The sequence below is a fragment of the Abramis brama genome (genome assembly GCF_963993115.1).
Source record: "Abramis brama genome assembly, chromosome: 3".
Taxonomy (NCBI): domain Eukaryota; kingdom Metazoa; phylum Chordata; class Actinopteri; order Cypriniformes; family Leuciscidae; genus Abramis; species Abramis brama.
This window is the reverse complement of record NC_139965.1, coordinates 16,905,764-16,925,420: the sequence shown is the minus strand read 5'-3', so window position 1 is coordinate 16,925,420 and position 19,657 is coordinate 16,905,764. Positions and strand designations below refer to the sequence as shown.

Genomic DNA, 19,657 nt, shown 5'->3' with positions numbered 1-19,657 from the left:
GTTGCATCATTTGTTTTGTGGTACAAGATCTTTTTCTCTCTCTCGACTTTAATCTCTATAACTAAGCCAGGTCTTTTTTTTTCTTTTTTTGTTTTTTTGACCTATCCCCCTCTCAGCCCCTCTCTTTCCTCTCTCTACCTATTGGAAGTCATTAGTGGTCTGACCCACTTCTCTCTGGCTTGCATGGCTAATTGGACCTTAATCACTTCCTAATTGCCGCTTTGTTTCTTTGCCGCTCATTAAATGCTAAACTGAATGAGATGGGAACAGTGTTTCTCCCCATGTCAGATCACTGAATAAAATATGCAAATAAAAACAAATGCTGAACCTGAAAGATAAAGAAACATTTGAGCTTTTTCTTTAGCAGTGCAGTCAATCTTAACTTAAGTGCATAACATTTCAGTGTGATATATATCTGAATAAACATCACTTCATTTATCTGTGAGAAACATTCGGCACTCAGGGAATCTATAGTTTTATATATCTCTTCTGCTAGATCTCATTTGTAATGTGCAGCATTAGTATACTGTTTTTCGAGTTTTTGGGCACTTGAGGTCTTTTGGACCACCAGCCGCCTGACCGAGCGAGTGTGTTCAGCGTGATCTACAGGCTCAGAGGGAGGGGGCTGGAGAGAGAGACAGCGGGGTGTTTGCGGTTAGCGTTTTATTTGCAGTTGTAACTCCTGCGAGTGAACTCCACTACTGAGACTCTACAGGCTGGACTGACTGAAACCAGCACACTTTAACAAATGGACTTCTCAGGTGAATGGGAGACCGATAACTTGCTGATTTAAATGTTATATTTTTCTTTTTGCAAACAGTTTTTTTTTTTGTATTATGTCAGTTGTTTAAAGGAAGTTTTGATTGTGTATGTCACACAGAACACAATAGCTAAACTTGGCCTCTGGCGTTTGAATGGGCATTGAAGTCTTACTCGCTGTTTTAGTGTAAACAGTTTAGAATGGATCTCAGTTGGCTGTCTGCTGCTCACTATTAGAATAACATTAGCTCAAGAGTAACTAACCTTTTATGGCCAGGGAGACCGGTTTCAATATGCATCTCTGGTTAAACTTTGTTTTTCTTAGCATTAAATCTACTTTAATTATCACTTTATTTCCCTTATAGGTTCTTCTTCCACAACACTGCACTGGACTAAAGTCCAATTTAGTTTTCAGATCTGATCTTTAGTATCACTGTTGTTATTGTTGTATCTGTTTCTATAGTAATGATATCAGTGCAGTTCCAAGAGACTTTCTCATACATTATTTGATGTTTCCTTTGATGAAAAATCACTTGAAATCTGATCATTCTGTTTGACTCGTTTGCAAAAATGAGATTTTAATTGGATTTCAAAGCACAAATTGGATCGGGTTTGTATCCATCAGATTGCTGGAGGAAAAAGATGTGAAATCTGATCTGACCATTCCAGTGTTGTTACTGTTAACTATAACTAAAATTTTGGGTAATTGAAAGAAGCTGAAATATTAGATGAGATCCTTAAACTTTAAAAACTTTTCACTGAAGAAGTTGATGAAGTAAGATTACTAAAACTGAAATAAAATGAATTAAAGCTACATAAAAAAAAAAGAAAAAAACATAAACTAAAATGAAAACTGAAGGTATGAAAATAAAAGTCAATTCAAAATATTAATAAATGCTATAGTAGTACATAAATAATCTTAAAGTCTAATCAAGTTTTGAATGTTGTTTATATGTCTGTGTGGTGTTTGAAATATGCTTTAAGACAAACCATGTTCAAATTCATAAGTCTGCACCATTGCTCAGTATTTTCTTCTTAAAACTGCAGTGAACCAAAGACAGTCTCAAAAACTCGGTTTGAAATCGCTGGTGTTTCTGACGCCACAAACTACCTTCTAACCAATCACGTCAAAGTTGGATCATCAACGAGTGGATCTCTGAGCTGGTGTGAGTGAGTGGAGGCGGGGCTCATTTGCATATTCATAGAACCGCTTATACTAAATGAGCAAGGGTGTAGAGTTACATTCAAGCTATTTTAAGGCATGAATAATTTTTTTTCAAGAAAAAAAAAAGTTTAAATATGACAATTTGGTGATCAAAGATGAGTTTTAAGACTCAAACTGAAACGGTTCTGATTTTAAGTGGATTTGAATTTGAATTTAAATTTCATCTAAATGTGGTACACATATGAATGTGTTTTGAATTGAACTCCTTCTCCAACATATGCAGTCCAACTGTCTCAATGTCCATTATTGACTGTTTTTGTGTTTCATCCTCACCTCTCATGTGGTTTCCTCTCCAGAATCATCAGAGAGTATCACCTCACAAGGCGTGACTGAGTCATCCCTGGTGTCCACCTGCACCTCTGTCAGCACCAGCACTGTGGCATCTTCATCTTCATCTTCGTCATCAGCCATCCCCCATCCCAACTCGAGTAGCAAACCCTGGAGAATCAAATCTCAGAGCACCAAGCACACTGCTACCTCCTCCGCTTCCTCAACGGTGCTTTCCATCAAGCCAGATCTCCAAGCCAAGCAGCCCGTGCCTCCAGATCCGACACCGAAAGCTGTGCCTCAGAAGTCCATGCTGGAGAAACTCAAACTTTTCAATAGCAAAGGAGGTTCCAAATCATCCGCGCAAACAGAGGGCGCTGTTACGCCGACAGGAGGAAAAGATGCCGGCTTGGGTTCGGAAAGAGTCGAGGCTGGTTCCAATACAGAACCCTTTGAGGAAACGGATGGTAATGTCAGACCCACGAACGGATCAAGTTCTTTTAACATGACGACCAGCAGCCCAAAGATTGCACTGAAGGGCATTGCGCAGCGGACATTTAGCCGGGCGCTCACGGCAAAAAAAGCCTCAACTAAAGCTGTAGAGAAAGAGAAGGAAAAAGCTAAGGACAAGGACAAAAACGGGAAGGAGTCCAAGCGTGTCCCTGCCTTGGAAAAGGTAGAGACCAAAGAAGAGGTTAAGGAGGAAGTTGTTCCCTCAAGCGGAGTTGCTCTCTCAGAGGCAGAGCCCAGGAAAGCCTCCAAGATCGGCATCTTTATACCCAAAGGTGGCAAAGTGGGCGTTACCAAGAAAGATAGCTCCGCCCCTGCACATAGCGGAATTCCAAAACCAGGAAGTAAAAGCACAGGAAATGGAGCGGTAAAAAGCTCAGCGCTGCCTCTCGGTGGTAAAGATAATGAGAGGCCACGCAGTATGCGTCTGGGAGGGGGTCTGGGACTTCAGAGGGACAGTCGGCATTCCTCGTCTTCTTCCAGCCTGGCTTCCACCGAGGGCAAAGGACACCAAACGCACAGTGGTGCCCCAGTGGCCAACGGAACACAATCCACGGCCTGCAACACGGTCAGCGTGCAGCTGCCTCAACCCCAGCAGCAGTACAACCACCCCAACACAGCCACCGTAGCACCCTTCATGTACAGGTGAGACTGTTGTTGGGATTTTCAGCTGAAAACAGGTCTAAAAATACCGTCGAATTAGATTGAAGGACGGACTTGAGCCATAGGGGGTCTTTTAATTTGGCCAAGTTTGCAACCAGTGTTGTTATTGTTAACTGAAACTAAGGGTCCGCGTACAAACCACCATTTTCAACTAAAAATGGAAAAAAAAATATGCATTTTGGACGTCCATTTATGCGACATTGGTGTTTTGGGGGCCTGAAAACAAAGTTTTGAAAACGATTTTTTAAAAAAACGATACCGTTGTCATCTCCATGTAAACTACACAAACGCAAATTTGTGAAAACATCGACATCATGTGCATGTGCATCACGTGTTCAGTCTATAGGCGCTTATTGTTTCTTTACAAAGTGACATCGCCAACTACTGGCCTGGCTTGAATAATACAGCGTTTACAGTTGTTTTCACGCATCCATGTGAACGGGGATCGTTTTGACAACGTTGTCGCCTGTACGGGAAAAGGAAAAACTTTTCCGTTTTTTGTCATGTAAACGTACCCTTAAACTATTAAAATTGTTTTCATTAATTGAAGTTTAGCTGTAATAAAATAAAATAAAATATAAATACTGATAAACTTAAACTTTTTTAACTTTATTTTAAAGTATAGTTAAAGTACTAAAATTACTAAAACTGGAATAGAAATAGATTAAATCTAAACAGAAGTATTTAAAAATGTAATAAAAATGACAAAAGCTTAAGCTTTATTAAAACTTAAACTTTAATAAAGAAAATACTTGTACATGAATTATACTAAAATAACAATGAAAGACATTAATGATATTAATCGGAAATAAAAATCAGATTTTAGTTCAAATTCGGATTTCAGACCATGTAAAAATGTGGAACAAATATGAATGTGGTTTGAACTGGGTTGTAAAAATCAGATTTGATTTGTATTTTGCTGTGAACTAAAATGTAAACTCCAAAAGAGGCATATTTTCCATTTCCTACACATGCAGTCCAACTTATAAAAAGAAAGAAAGAAAGAAAGAAAGAAAAAGAAAGAAAATTGGAAGTGTTACCTTAGAAACTAATTGAAATAAAATAAAGTTTAAAATTGACATGAGTGTGAATTTTTTTTTTTTTTTTTTTTACATCTAGTGCAGAATCCTACTTTTATGCATGTAATACATATTAGATGGACAGATAAATAAAATGGATTAATTCCAAAACAGGAGCACAGCATTGCTCATTTGTATATAGTTTATGAGACCTCATTGCATATGGCTCTAGTAAGTGTGCATGCATGTTCACATGTGTATGACTCCCCGTCAGGCTCAGCTGTGAAGCGTTTGACTGGTATTTCCTCCGAAACAGACTCTTTGCCCTGTGTTTGTTTTCCATAAAGGATTCCATTAGTCAGGCCATGACTTCTGCTGACAACGATGTCATAGAAAATGTGTGCATGCTTATCTACATGAATGATCACTTTTTTATTTTTAACCCCTGTGTTTTTAGGTCTCAGAATGAGATAGATGGAAACATTGGCTCAAACCCAAGCTCTGGATGCCTCAGTAGTGACTCCTGTAGCTTCAGTAAGATCAGCCAGTCTTCAACTGAGGACCTGTCAGGTAACCTGTTCAATTTATATCAGAAGATAATAATATAAATAATACATATTTAATACATATTTGAATAATAATAATAATAATAATTTATATTTATATATATATATATATATATATATATATATATATATATATATATATATATATATATATATAAAGGATTATGTTCTGAAGTTTATTCCAGTAAGAAATTATGATTAGAATATTTACACAGTTTAAGTTTGGGATCAGTAAGATTTTTTTCTTAATTTTTTTGAAAGAAGTCTCTTCTGCTCATCATGCCCGCATTTATTTAATGAAAAATACAGAAAAACAGTAATATTGTGAAATATTATTACATTTTAAAATAAGTGTTTTCTTTTTAATGCATTTTAAAAATGTAATTTATTCCTGTGATCAAAGCTGAATTTTCTAATATGCTGATTTGTTGTTCAAGAAACATTTCTTGTTAATGTCAGTGTTGAAAACAGTTGTGCTGCTTAATATTTTTTGTGGAAACTGTGATAGATTTTTTCAGGATTCTTTGATGAATAGAAAGTTGAACAGCATTTATTTAAAATAGAAAAGTTGTATAACATTTATACATTTCTTTACTGTAACTTTTATTCAATTCAATGTGTCCTTGCAGAATGAAAGTATTAATTTCTTTAAAAACAAAATCTTACTGACCCCAACATTTTAAACAGTAGTATATAAATACTGATATATGATATAAAGTGTGAAAATGAATGTCCTATTTTCAGGTGAAGATCCAGAGTCCAGACGCCTGAGGACAGTCAAAAACATTGCTGACCTGAGACAAAATTTAGAAGAGACCATGTCAAGTTTGCGGGGGACGCAAATCACACACAGGTAGATGCATCTACAGTATTTATTTCTTATCACAGCCTGGAGAACTTTCACAAAGAATGCACCTATAATCTGGTGTTAAAGAACCCAGAATCCTTCCTATATGAAGAACCTGCAATGAAACATCCAGAATCTTTTTAATCTCCAAAGAACCAAATAGCCATCTCAAGAACCACATCCAGTGGCTAAGATGGAGAAGAAGACGGTTATTTGGTGAACCATTAAGGAAAGCACATTATTCTTCTATCCTCCATCCCAATCAAACTGGCAAAAACACAGGCTGCCATAAAAGGACACTTTTTTTTTTTTTGCACTATTGGTGTTTTTTCCATCTCATTCTATTCTTAAAACCGTTTTTGTTCCTCTTTTTGATTATTCATCTAATTGACCTAGACTGCATTGCTATGATGGCATAATGCAGTAATTGTGAACTGCTGAAAAAGTCCATTTTAGGGCAAAATGAGAGCAGCAAGGCATTTTTGTTTCCTGAGGTGTCAGAATATTTGTTACAATTCCTCAGTACTATTTATAAAAAAATTCTCATAAAAATTCTCATATTAAAAGGAAATGTTGTAATTGAATGCTGTTTGGTGAAAATACCATAGTAACTGTAGTTTTGAGGACTAAACTATACTTGGTAAAACTTGGTATGAGCTACCAATGTAAAAAAAAAAATAATAATAATAATAATAATAGTAGTAACCATGGTATTTTTGCAGACATTTTACATACCATGGTACATTTTATTTTAGAAGTTCATATGAACCATGTGTTTCCATTTACGTATTAATATGGTATGTGTGTGATTGTATATACACACACTTTAGATTAGGGTCCAATTCTCACTATTAACTAATTATTAACTACAACTTTTGCCTCAGTAAACTCCTAATTACTGCTTATTAAGAGTTTGTAAGGTAGTTGTTGAGTTTAAGTATTGGGTTGTATAAGGGTTGTAGAAAACGGTCGTGCAGAATTAATAAACAGCCAATATTTTAGTAATATGCATGTTAATAAGCAATAATAGTGAGAATTGGACCCTAAACTAAAGTGTTACCTTTAAGGACACAGATACTCAAATGAAAAGGGAAGTTGTTAAAACAAGGAGCAAGTTAAGTTTGATTTCATATTGACTGAAAATGTTTTTTTTTTCTCTCTCTCTCTCTCAGTACACTGGAAACCACTTTTGATGGTAGCGTGACCACTGAAATGAGCGGTCGCAGCATCCTCAGCATGGCATCACGTCCTGCGCCACTGTCCTGGGCCAGTCGCATGGGCCCGTCCAGTCCCCGTCTGCAAGCAGGAGATGCTCCCTCAGTCGGTAACGGGTATCAGTCCCGGAGCGGAGGGGTGGCGTCCGGCCAAGGCCGGTATCTGTACCCGGGTCCTCTCCGGAAGCAGCTGGCAGCGCGTGGCAGTGCCCTCTGTGGTCTGGAGCTGGGGGACAGGGTGGAGGATCTGGAGCTGGCGGGAGTGGGGCTGGAAATGAGTGGATATATGAGTGATGGAGACGTGCTGGCTAAGAACGCCCGCACTGATGAGCTGACCAGCGGGTGAGTGTGAAACATGGTTTTTCAATGGCTGATAAGTAAAGGTGTTGTCTTCATGTAGTTTAGTGAAGATAAAAGGAAAATTAAAAGGCAGTTTAAAGGTGATAAAGTGATAATTCTTTGTTGGTCCTAGAAGATATTCAGCCAGTTATATTCCTAACCCTTCCTGAGAAGTGAGTCTGTTAAGTGCCTTAGCTTAAGGGAGTGGGTTGATGTAAATGTATCTCGTTTCTATTTACTGTAATGAGATTTTCATTACAGTTCATAAATTTGCACATTACCATGTGGCATAAAGATAATCAAATGAATCATGCTTTCTGTGAAGACCTGTGAACTTATCCATGTGGGCATTTTAGTGTTGTTTTATTGCAGTGTAGCCACTAGAGGGTGAGATAGGTCTCTAAATATGAATTTATATGTTTTTTACTGCATTTTCTTATTGAGATCGTAAGTCAATGTGTGACTATCACAGTCAGAAATGAACTTTTCCATTAAAGGGCAATGTTCGCCTCCTGGAATTAATTTCCAGGGGCATTTTTTTTTTTTACCTTTGTAAGGGCAAGTTTTATGATTACCTTATTAAATCTAATGGATAGTGTTAACTAAGAGCCACATTTTACATTTGGGCATTGGTTTAGGATATGTGCTAAATCAGTAAAAGATTTACAGTTTAAAAGTTTGGGGTCTGTAAGATTTGATCATAAATACAGTAAACAATGTTGTGGAATATTATTACAATTTAAAATAATGGCTTTCTGTTTTAATATATTTTAAAATGTAATTTATTGCTGTGATGGCAAAGTTGAATTTTCAGAATCATTACTCCTGTCATAATTGTCACATGATCGTTCAGAAATCATTCTAATATGCTGATTCCTTATTACTATCAATGTTGAAAACAGTTGTGAAGCTTAATATTTTTGTGGAAACTGTGATACACTTTTTTTCAGGATTCAAAAGAACATTTGTGTAACATTATAAATGTCTTTACCATTGATCAATTTAATGCATTCTTCCTGAGTAAAATGACTAATTTCTTTAAATAAAAACCAACAACTTACAGACCCCAAACTAGTGTTTTTTGCTAATTTTACATTATATGATAGTAGACGTGTTTTGACATTTTTGGGGGGACGCTCTTAAAAGCTGAAATGGATTTATTTTTCCCTCTCTACTGCCTTTGCATCAGAGCTCAGGAGAGACGCTAGTGAAGGGTTTGGGATCGTGTGTGTTTTTGATTTATATCAGTGTTGCCCTGATTCACTGGTTCAATTCTCACTTGTAGGTTTTAATTCAGGTGTTTGTTAAAAAACACTTATGACATCTAATGACGCAGGTGAGCACATTAAATGCAATACTCTCACCTTGCGCTGGCCCTTTGGGCAGGAATAAAAGCGTCTTTGGTGCATTCGCATCCCCTGTACTGAGTGTACAGACTTGGATTTAACTCCCACTTCATGCTGAAACAAGCTCTCTGCATACCTTGACTGTGATAATGTGCAATTTAAACCTCTCGTGTTATTATTTCCTCACAATCACAGTCTTCCTGTGAGGTTTAAGCACTACAAACCGTTCTAGTGCCTGTAACATAACCAGATTATAGAGAACGGGCCAGGAGACAGACAGGCTGTAATTACACCTGGCCGTGAGCCTGACTTCTGGGTGCAAAATATCGCTAAGATGTAGTGTTGTCACGGTACCAAAATTTCAGTATTCGGTACCAATACCAGTGAAAATCCACAGTTCTCGGTACCAGTTTCGGTACCAAAGCTTAATTTAGATTAAATTTACATAATTATATTAAAGTGTATATCACAGTTACAAAGATGGAAACTGTAGTATTAAAAACACTTTACAATAAGATTCCATTTGTTAGATAACATTAGATAAAATGACCTAACAATAAACAATAGTTATATACTGTCGCAATTATTCTCCTTTAGGGGTTAATTTAAAAATACATTTTTAAAATCAAAAGTTAACATTATTTAATGCACAATGAATGAAGTGAACAAACATGACCAATCAAGTGTTTGTATTAAATAACATTCACAAACATTAATTAATGTTGTAAAAAATATATTGTTCACTCAATGTGTTATGTTAGATAACGCATTAAGTGATGTTAATGAATGGTATCTTATTGTAGCGTTACCAAACTATACAGGAGATAAAACGTGTTTTATTTGACTTGACTGTACTTTTATTTAATCCAAAACTGCATTCATATTTAATTTTAAAAGGGCTTTTTAAACCTGCTAGGAGTTATCCAGCCAAGAATAAGACTAGAACTGATTTTCTGACGGACTGATATTAATGACGGCTTTTTATTTCTCATCTCCATAAATATATCTATATAGTTCCTCTCCTCTATATATAAATAGGCTATATATAGTAGTAAAGCTAATGCAAGGGCTAGAAATCAATTAATTATTTGCTAATACTTCCTCGTCATCATGGAGAGCGCAGTTCGCACCGCTTTCTCCTTTCCACAAGCGCTTGTTCTCCCGTGGCGTCTGTTGTTGCTATGCATCCATGAACATAGGCGCGCATGGAAAAACGAGCGCGCCGCTTCTATTATGAGCGCGCTTGCCGCGCGCCATTTGAAATAACGTATCTGCACGCGCAAAAACATCAGCACCACATCAGCAGCACCGCCGGTCGCCATGTCTTTCACGAGAAAACCTGGTACCGTGATGTTTAAAAAAAAAATTGTACCGACTTGGTACCGAAGTACCGGGTCTTTTGACAACACTACTAAGATGTTAATTAATATCAAATTTAAACGTCTGACAAAATCCTGTCACATTTTGCTCACTTTTACTGCACGTCGTAGGGGTGCTATTGTAATTTTGACATTTTGAACGTGAAGCCCTTAACACTGACACTTAACTGAAAGGCCAATACAGACCCAAAGGAGTCTCTTATGTGCTTTAGTAAATGTCTCTTAAACTTGAGGATACCCTGCACAATAGATGATGTCATGAGCATTGAGGCAAGTGAAATCGGTATTGGGAGGCTTTATAGATCTCAGAGTTCACTAACATGTTTGAACCAGATCCCTCACGGAAAGGAGGCTCTATAATACCGCTGTTGGATCTGATTTCCCAAGTCTCAAAGTGGTTGTTTTCACAGTCCAATCTGGGCTGACGGGTTAAAAGCTTTACTGTAGAAATGCACCCCAGGCTGCTGGATGTATGAACACATATAGGTTGAGCTAATATGATCTCCTTCCTCTATTCATGACAGCACTTTGATAATGGAGCGACAGGTTTGTCACATTACATCATGTGTATCGTGCTGAAATGAAAATGTTCTTTACTTAAAAGAGGCTTTTATTACTGACATTGTAGTTACGGTGTCTCTGAGGCTACTGACATTTCCACAAAACAGATAATCATCTGGAATGAGATGGAAATGCTGGGAATTGTGCCATCTGTGGAGGTGTACACTGGTTAAAGTTTGACCATATAGGATAGTCCTGCATGGGATTTAGAGCTTTAGTTTGTTTAGGCTGTGCGTTTGTGTTGTTTCACACATAAATTGGTTTTTAAAGTGTAAATTCATGAACTCAAATTACGTGGAAACCATTTTGAAGATTGTCGCGAGATTGATTGTCTAATGTTCGGGTTTCTTTAGTAAAAAAAAGTACATTATTGTAGGATATTTAATATATGCTGGTGTTTTTGCATTTGTATTTTCTGAATATATCTCTTTTTTTAATATATGAGCAATATGCTTAATTTTCTCAATTATCTCAATTTTCCAGGATTGATTGATTTATGTGTGTGTGTGTGTGTGTGTGTATGTGTGTAAATGTATGCATATACAATCTTGAGACAATTAGAAGATTGTCTCAGGTTTGATTGTCTTATGTTCAGGCTTTTGGGATTTAAAAAAAAATATTAAAAAAAAATAGTATTTTTTTATTCCTTCAAAACCTCCCAAAGAACATGTCTAGGAAGAATATTACCCAAATTTCACAAGAAAAAAAATAAATAATTAAATTTAGCATAAAGGCAATGAAGCCTGATCATTAAAGATATATTGCATTCTGACAGTAATGAGAATTTGAAAAGTGTGCCTAATTGTCATTAAAATAATTTAAAATAATGAATTGATTTTTATATATTGATTTCATGACAATTAAGCAAACTTTGCAAGTGTTTATATGTGTGTGTGTATCTTTACTTTTCGTTTATCTCATAAATAAATAGAATTAGAAATAAATGTATATTGTGTACAGCAATTCCTCCTTGAAATATCCATTTTGCTCTTCAAATGTCAGATTAGCACCAGTTTAGTCTTACTTTTCCTCTCTGAACTCTCTTTCTCTTCCCTCTCTTTCTCCTCATGCGTTGCCCCTCTCCAAAAACCCCTTCAGGCTGTCTTGGCCCGGTCTGCTCATGGGGTGGGGGTTGTGTTTATGTGAGGGCGTGTGTGTGTGTGTGTTTTGGGGAAGGGGGTGGTTGGTTTAGCCTCCTCCCTCTTCACCAAACAGTCCAGCACACCGGCACAAATTTCAGCCATTCACACACACACAAGAGTAGAGACATAGAATATAGTCCAGCACTAGAGAATACACATGCAAAACCTATTCATAACCTCACACACTATTGCAAACAAATTCATCAGAGAGTCCAGAAAGCGTGTGTTGAGAGGAGATCTCATCTCATCTGATGGATGTTTAAGACTGAAAGGTATGTCAGTCATTGTTGTCAATCTGTATGCGTAATGTGACCGTTATTAACATTTATTGATTGTTTTTAGACTGTTTCTGTTTAGTGTAATCTAGATTTTACTTGCAGCATCAAAATGCATTTTTTCTTACAAATAAGTACAGAAGTACAGAAAAGTATGATGCTGTTCTCTATTGATGCTTGAAGTTGGATTGTAAATGTGATAGCAAGTGTTATGAAAACTGTCTAAAAAAAAGTCACGTTACAAAATGTAAGGGAAACATATATATATATATATATATATATATATATATATATATATATTTATTAAGCATGGTTTTCATGAGAATTAAGATTTTATGGTGAATTATAACCTATATTTCTTGGTATTTTTTGTGAAATTCACCCATGCGCTCAGAAATGTAGAGGGAAATTGAGAATCGGAGGTATGAGGAGGTGATTTGATTAGAGATGTTGATGAACCGTTGGCCGTATAAACCCAACAGCTCCATCTATTTCAGCAGAATATTCTCAATATGATGTAACAGTATTTTACACAAAGAGCCACTGTACCGACACACAGCCAAACACTAACAGACGCACAACTGTCTTACCTTGAGTGAGTCTGCTTGAGCATGAAGAAGGTGTTTTATTCCAGTGTCCGGTGGGAGCTATAGGAGAGTGAGTGACGGCGAGCAGCCAGGAATCAATTGACAGGGCAAATATTTGGAAGAGTATCCGATTGTGTTTTAGTTATGTGAGGGTTTGTTTTTCACCAAGTGGTCCTTTCTCCCACCTAAATCTCATAGGCGTTTGTGAATGAATGGATAAAGAAATGAGTGATGTTGCTTGAGTGAAACTGTTGAGTTTTACATGCACACATCTGGTATTATTAGATGGTAACAGTTAGTTCAAGACTGATGAAGGTAGGATTTTCTTGCCTTTTTTTTGGAGTGATTGTGAATCATTGGCCCTAATAACCTCATGTCTCTCTCTCTCACACACACACACACACACACACACACACACACACACACGCACGCACGCACGCACTTCCTGTTGCCTGATTTAAACCAGTTGAGGGTTGGATGTCATTAGTCATGAGGGCTGTATTAAATGAAACACTGTTTAGTTTAGTTGATTAAGGTTCTAGTTCCAGTCTAGTTCTACCGAAACTAGTCAAACATCCTATTTGCCATAAAAAGCTAGACTGTCTGAAAACTAAGATGCGTTTTACTTAGACTGATAATATAGAATATCATTCTCTGTATTGATATGTTTATTTATCTGTAAAGTCTGATGACCAGCATTATTAGCAAATATTTAGGGCCCCAAAATACTGCAGTGATTTTGTGTGGTCAAATTGACTTCATTGCAGCCTACAGGAACTCTTTGCACTTTTCCCCTCCACTCTATTATCTGGAACTAATTAAAAAAGCAGTTAATATGTCAGAGTGGATCTCTGCATTATCTAAATCATCGTTATCGATTGTTATCTCTATCTATTATATATTTAGTGGTCAATTTATTTCAAGATGTGTGACCTCCAAATCTGTGATGTGTGTCAGTGAGCAGTTTCATTGCTTTTGAATGTTCTTTATTTCCTAATCTTTTAATTACTTATGTAATATCTGTATCTGTGTGTTTTCTCAGGTACATGACGGATGGGGGATTGAGTCTGTATACACGGCGATTGAACCGGATGCCGGATGGAATGGCAATGGTACGGGAAAGTCTGCAGCGTAATGCCTCCACCGGCCAGGGAGACGCCGACAGGTACCTTGTACTTCTTTCTCTTGTATTCTTTACATACACAAAATGTGGATTCACTTCTACATTTAAAGGCACACTATGCAAGATTTGTATCTTAATATAACAGCTTCGAAATCATTTCGATGGTAAACGAACTCGTAGTAGGGCGAATCATCCCTGATAGCAAAGCGGGGGGGGGACGCCGCTGGCAGAACCAGCAATGCAGGTTTGAGAGGTGGCGCCCCGACAAATCTCGCGAGAATCACGACTTGCTTTACGGCACGACGTCACATACATCAACAACATATGAAGCAGCCTCTATAGAAGACACTAGCACGCATTTCAGACGTGAATCATGGCAGAGTCGACGAAGAAAGCGCGGTCGGAAGAGTGCAGAGACGGCTCTGCGTGAGAGGTATTTACTCCACAGCGACTCTAGGGGTCGCTGTTTGAGAAAAACGGAAACTGCATAGTGTGCCTTTAAATGTCCTTGTCTTTCCCTGAAGGTACACTATGTAACTTTGTAAATACATCATCAATCCTTCTTCCACTTCCTTTTTTCTTGCACTGATTGATTCACTATGATAAGCTTATTATAAGTGTTATATTTTAAGTATATTTTAGATCTAGCGGGATGGTTTCCACAGGAAATTGCGTACATACATCACTCGCCCGTGTGTGACTCATCATTTCTGTAAATAGAGAATAGTTGCTCTGGCTGCTTTGATGCGTGTCTGGTGTAGGAGTGGCAGAGGTTAGTTGTCACAACGAGCGAGAAAGTTTGAAATGGAGCCGCTAAATCTCCAACCTCCGGGGAGTCACCGCTTTAAAAAAAAAAAAACACACAGATCAGAGGAGAGTCTCCTGGCAAAAGGAGAACGACAGAGCTCGTAATAAAACAAGAATCAACATTGGCTTGGCTTTTCAGAGATGCAAAGAAACTGAGGGACTTGAAATATTTTTGAAGATGGAGGTTTTTATTACTCAGCAAGTAAGGTATCTTATTGAACTGATAAATTTCCATATGTCGCTCTCTAACAGAGTTCATTGTAAAGCATTATCTGTTGTGAAGGGTCATTTTGGTTGTTGTAGTGCTGTGCTGGAATTGATTTTCATAGAAGTACCGTGTCTATTAATGGGTAAAGCTACAGTAACATCTTCAGCTAGTCAATTTGAGATCCTTTCCATCTAAACTGGTTATATCTCTTAAGTATAGTAGTGAATGTTTTATGAGCAGTGGATAAACATATTAATCCACACAGTCACACAAAGCCGAAGCACAACCAAAACGATGTTCTTCCGTATAATGCATGCAGTTTTTTTTTTTTTTTTACCGACAGAGGGCCAAAAGTTGCATAGCGTACCTTTAAAGTCTGCATGAAATGGAAGTTGAGAGTCTTTTCTCTCCTGTTGTGACATACTGAGAGAAGATTATTTTAAAAATGCATAATCATAATATCAGCTTCTGTAGCAAATCATGTTTAACTGCTTTGTCTGAATCCAGTCCTATCACAGCTGCATTGGTTTTATAGGCTGCTCGAGGTCTATATTAAGTTCGCTGGGGTAAATCCTGTACTGGAGGTGGCTCTGGTTGTTGATGGCACGCTCCATTACAGAAAAGAAAAGAAAATAGGTCTTCTATTGAGTTGAACTTGCACACACCACTAGCTTTCAAAAGAAAGAAAACAACTGAAATGATTGCTTGTCACCACAACCCTCTCTGCTGCAGATCTATGTTGTAGTCTGTGGGTGTAACCCTGCAGAGTGGGTGCAACTGCCCCCTTTTTAAACGATGATATTTAATTAGCATGTGTATTTATATGTATTTGAGTCATTACCTGGCAGAAAGACAGATGGGTGCGTGAACCAGATGAGATGCCTTTCATTCTGGTATTACGTCACCACATTTAGTTCTTCAGCTAGATGGGAAAGTAAGTTTTAGATTGTTGAAAAAATTGGAAGATTGTGCTTTTTTATTGCTCCCCTTTTTAAAATCATATCATGTGCACTTCCTAAAAAAAATGGAGGTCTAATGCTTTCTGTGTGTGTTTTGTTGGATAAGTTTTTTCATTCTACTATTGAATATATTGCACATCCAGAGGCAAACCAGCATTTAGCTGCTTCCTAAATTACATGCTCATTTAGATGCGGCTGTTATACCATGTACAGAATTTTGTTGAACGCACATTAGCAAATCAAAATCATTGCTGCAATGAGTAAACTAAAATTATTATTGTTCACATGTTGAGTTTTTCAAAATACCTTAACAACTACATACCCTGGCAACCACACATAACATATAATTTTTTTGTCTGAAAATGAATTAAAAAATAACAAAATTAAGAAAAAATAGTTCCTATTAAAGTCAGGCTCCTATACTATATATATATATATATATATATATATATATTAAAAAAAATTCTGTTGTTTGGAATACCTTTTTGTAGTACTTGTTTTAAGCTACACTGTGTAGGATATTCTCCCATCTAGCGGTGAAATTGTTTATGACTACCAACTGAATATTACTTTCTAGCCCTTCCCATTCCGAGGGCGTTTTAACTCCTACGGTGGCCGTATTAATTCAAATCTGCCGGCAGTCGCGAGTAATCTCCCCCTCGCATTCGTCACGGTGCCACTGAGTGTAAAAACGCGAAAGGCGAAGCTTGGATTTCCAGGTATGTCCCTCTTTGGCTAATGTATTTTCAAGATGGAGACGCAACATGACTGCCGCCATTCGAGCGACTCGCTCACATGTATTCTAAATGGCAGATTCTACGCTTATGAGAATACTTGATTAGTTGGTAGAAGAAATTACACATGAATGAGCACATATCATTTTGAAAGAACAAAGTGTTTTTTTGCTAAGAATCAACTTAAAAAATTACACAGTGTAGCTTTAATATACATCATGGCATAATTTAGTCATGTAAATGACTGAACTGATTTGAATTCCCTTCTCCGCACTAGAACAAAAGATCTTGTTTCTGTGTAGGACCATTTGCATGGATCTGATGCTGACTCATGCTGCTTTTGAATGTGATCAAGACTGTTCAGAGACATCAACCTATTGTGTTACATATAATTGCATTTGACCATTTCACACTAAATTATTGTGTTTATTATTCAATATTTGGGAGGATACTGGGCAGCGTTTAGGTTTACCCCATATACATTTAAATATATACACCCTTCACCCACACTACAGTGTGTCTTGTTAGGACTTGACCACAGGACGAGCACATGGGGGAATTCCTCTCTATCTTTCCCATCTCTTTATAGTCCCGTCCCCTCATTTTCTCTCTGTCCCCCTCAGACTCAACACATAAGAGGAAATGTACAGCACGATGATGAAATGATATAATATGCGTGTTTCTTGCACCATAAATAGCCTCCCTCTATTTTGGACGCTTCCCCTCCCTCTTTTCTGAGAACAAGTCCCCTCCACTGCGCTGAGGATGTTGTGGTTAACCTCCAGGCTCTAAACATCTACCACTGTCTCTGCTGCCCTGAAACTCATCCATCTCTCCCTCTCTCTCTTTGTTTCTCTCTTTCAGCCAGATCTATTTGTTATCTTCTCCCTTTTTGTTCTGCGACCCAATCACCCTTCCTTATTTCCACCACCCTTTTACCACACACCACATTAGTCCGTTTAGTCTTTTCCCTCAGTGCACATTAGATCATGAAAGCTTCTCTGTAAATTCAGTATCAGAAGTTGTTGTTTTTTCCCAATTTATGATATGGGGAAGTAAATGAGACAAAATAGTTAGATGTTAAAGCAAGCAGGTCATATGGCATTTCTTGCATGAAATTACTTTGTTTTCACTGTTTGCATTAGAGAGATGCACAGGATTTTATGTTGATGACTTGATTCAGTCTATTTAAATTGGACATGTATTACATTTTTGTAGCATTTTATTGTTTTTTTGTCACTTATGTTTATCAAGACATCGTAATTTAGTTTTTCTTGATCATTGCTTAACAGTATTTTAGTATTTAAAACAAATGCATATTAAATAATTATATTATATGACTGTACTATGTACAGCTTCACAATACATCTGTATCCCCATTCTTCTCTGTTAATACATGCTTCTTGTAAAACCCCATTAAAGGGATAGTTCACCCAAAAATGAAAATTCCTTTACTCACCCTCATGTCATTCCAAACCCGTGGGACTTTTGTACCTCTTCAAAACCCAAGTGAGGATATTTTTAACTAAATCTGAGAGCTTTCTGTCTCTCCATTGACAGCTACACAACTACCACTTTGATGCTTCAAAAAGTTCATAAAGAGATCGTAAAACTAATCTATATGAATTGAAATAAAAGCCTAAATTCAATCTGTTCGTCATATATTTGTCAGATTGTCTTTTCAGAATTTTTTTACTAAACCGTATGGATTCATATGGATTATTTTTACGATTTTCACGTTTTACCTCAACCCAAAAAAAATTTGTGAAAATAACCTACATTTTTTTACAAAGTATAGGCTACATTATCTGCAACATGGGTTAGAAACATTGCTAACGTAAAAGTTACGAAGAAGTATCAGAAAATAAATTTTATCGGAAGATGGGCATGCTTTTAAATCTACACCTGCCATGTGAAAATATAAAAAGCTAAAGCATAGTGGTACATTGTACCCCTGGTGTGAGTAAAAATCCCCTTTTCCAATATATGGCCCTATATGGAAATAATAAATATTGCTATCAGTTAATCAAACAAGTCATTTCTCTCTTTTGTTTGTTGTATTCTTGGAGGAGACACTCACACCACGTGATACTCCTCACGACGTGATGATATTATTTAAAGCTCATATAATTAACTATGAATCATCACGATATTTTGTAGCTCACTAATGAGGGGGAAACATTTCACAAGTCCCTGGCGTCTCCTGTTTTAAATAACACTTCTTCTGGCAGGAGTGGAGATAAAAGGGAGAGAGATAACATGAGAGAGGCCCTGGGAATAACACAGCCGTGCTTCTCTGCCACATGTTTGAGTGTAAGAGGTTTTTAAGGTCAGAGCACTTCAGATGACCCCGTTCTGACCTCTGGACAGGCATTCAAACGACAGAGAGCAGCCAAACTGTAGTGAACACTTCTCAGACTGTGAGAAGATTGAAGCGTAGGAAAGAGAGAGACAGAGTGTCTTACATTTTCCCGGACAGGTGCAGTGGATCACATGTGATGTTGTACGATCCTTCTTCCCTCCAACCATCAGTCTGATCTGTCCACAGCACACCTGTGCAGCTGGAAGACACCTGGGTATTTAGGGCCTCCAATCTCTCTCATCTGTATGTGTGTGTTGATGTTGGTGTCCTGACTGGGGCCTCTGATATACACATGGTGATGAGCTGAGTTTTTCAGATGCCAAGGGTTGAAAAATGTGCAGCTTTGTGTAAATCACAGCACTCATCACTGTCACTTTTTACCCAGCCGTCCAATCACAGTGGCTAAAAACGCTTTGGTGGACACAAGGCCTTAGAGACTTCTTTTAAAAATCCTATTGACTCCAAACTTTTGAATGGAGACATTTTAATGATAAGCTTTTACTTGCAAGAAACCTTTTCTGATCTGGCCGTGAAAAAGAGAAATTCTTCCTTACCCAGATGTCCTCCTTGCCCGCATCTGTCAAGATTCCTAGTGCCTGAGAAAAACTTTGGTGTTCAGAATGAACACAATGCCCTGGGAAACAAGGAATCTGGAGATTTAAGTTTAGGATTTGCAGCGTTTAGAAAGCAGAGCAGCGAAGTGAAAATGATGAGTGACTTTTATGTAATACTCAAACTGGATATATCAAGGTTTATTTGCATGTT

At 37.3% G+C, this 19,657-nt stretch overlaps 1 protein-coding gene across 1 annotated transcript in view; it reads left to right on the top strand.

Moving 5' to 3' along the window:
• nav2a (neuron navigator 2a) overlaps positions 1-19,657 on the top strand; it is a 101,591-nt gene that overhangs the window by 49,686 nt on the left and 32,248 nt on the right. Inside the window, exons 8-12 of the mRNA XM_084107423.1 lie at positions 2,281-3,406; positions 4,901-5,013; positions 5,754-5,862; positions 7,029-7,412; positions 13,742-13,864. Coding sequence (XP_083963549.1) covers positions 2,281-3,406; positions 4,901-5,013; positions 5,754-5,862; positions 7,029-7,412; positions 13,742-13,864 — 1,855 coding nt within the window. The remainder of the gene's footprint in view (positions 1-2,280; positions 3,407-4,900; positions 5,014-5,753; positions 5,863-7,028; positions 7,413-13,741; positions 13,865-19,657) is intronic.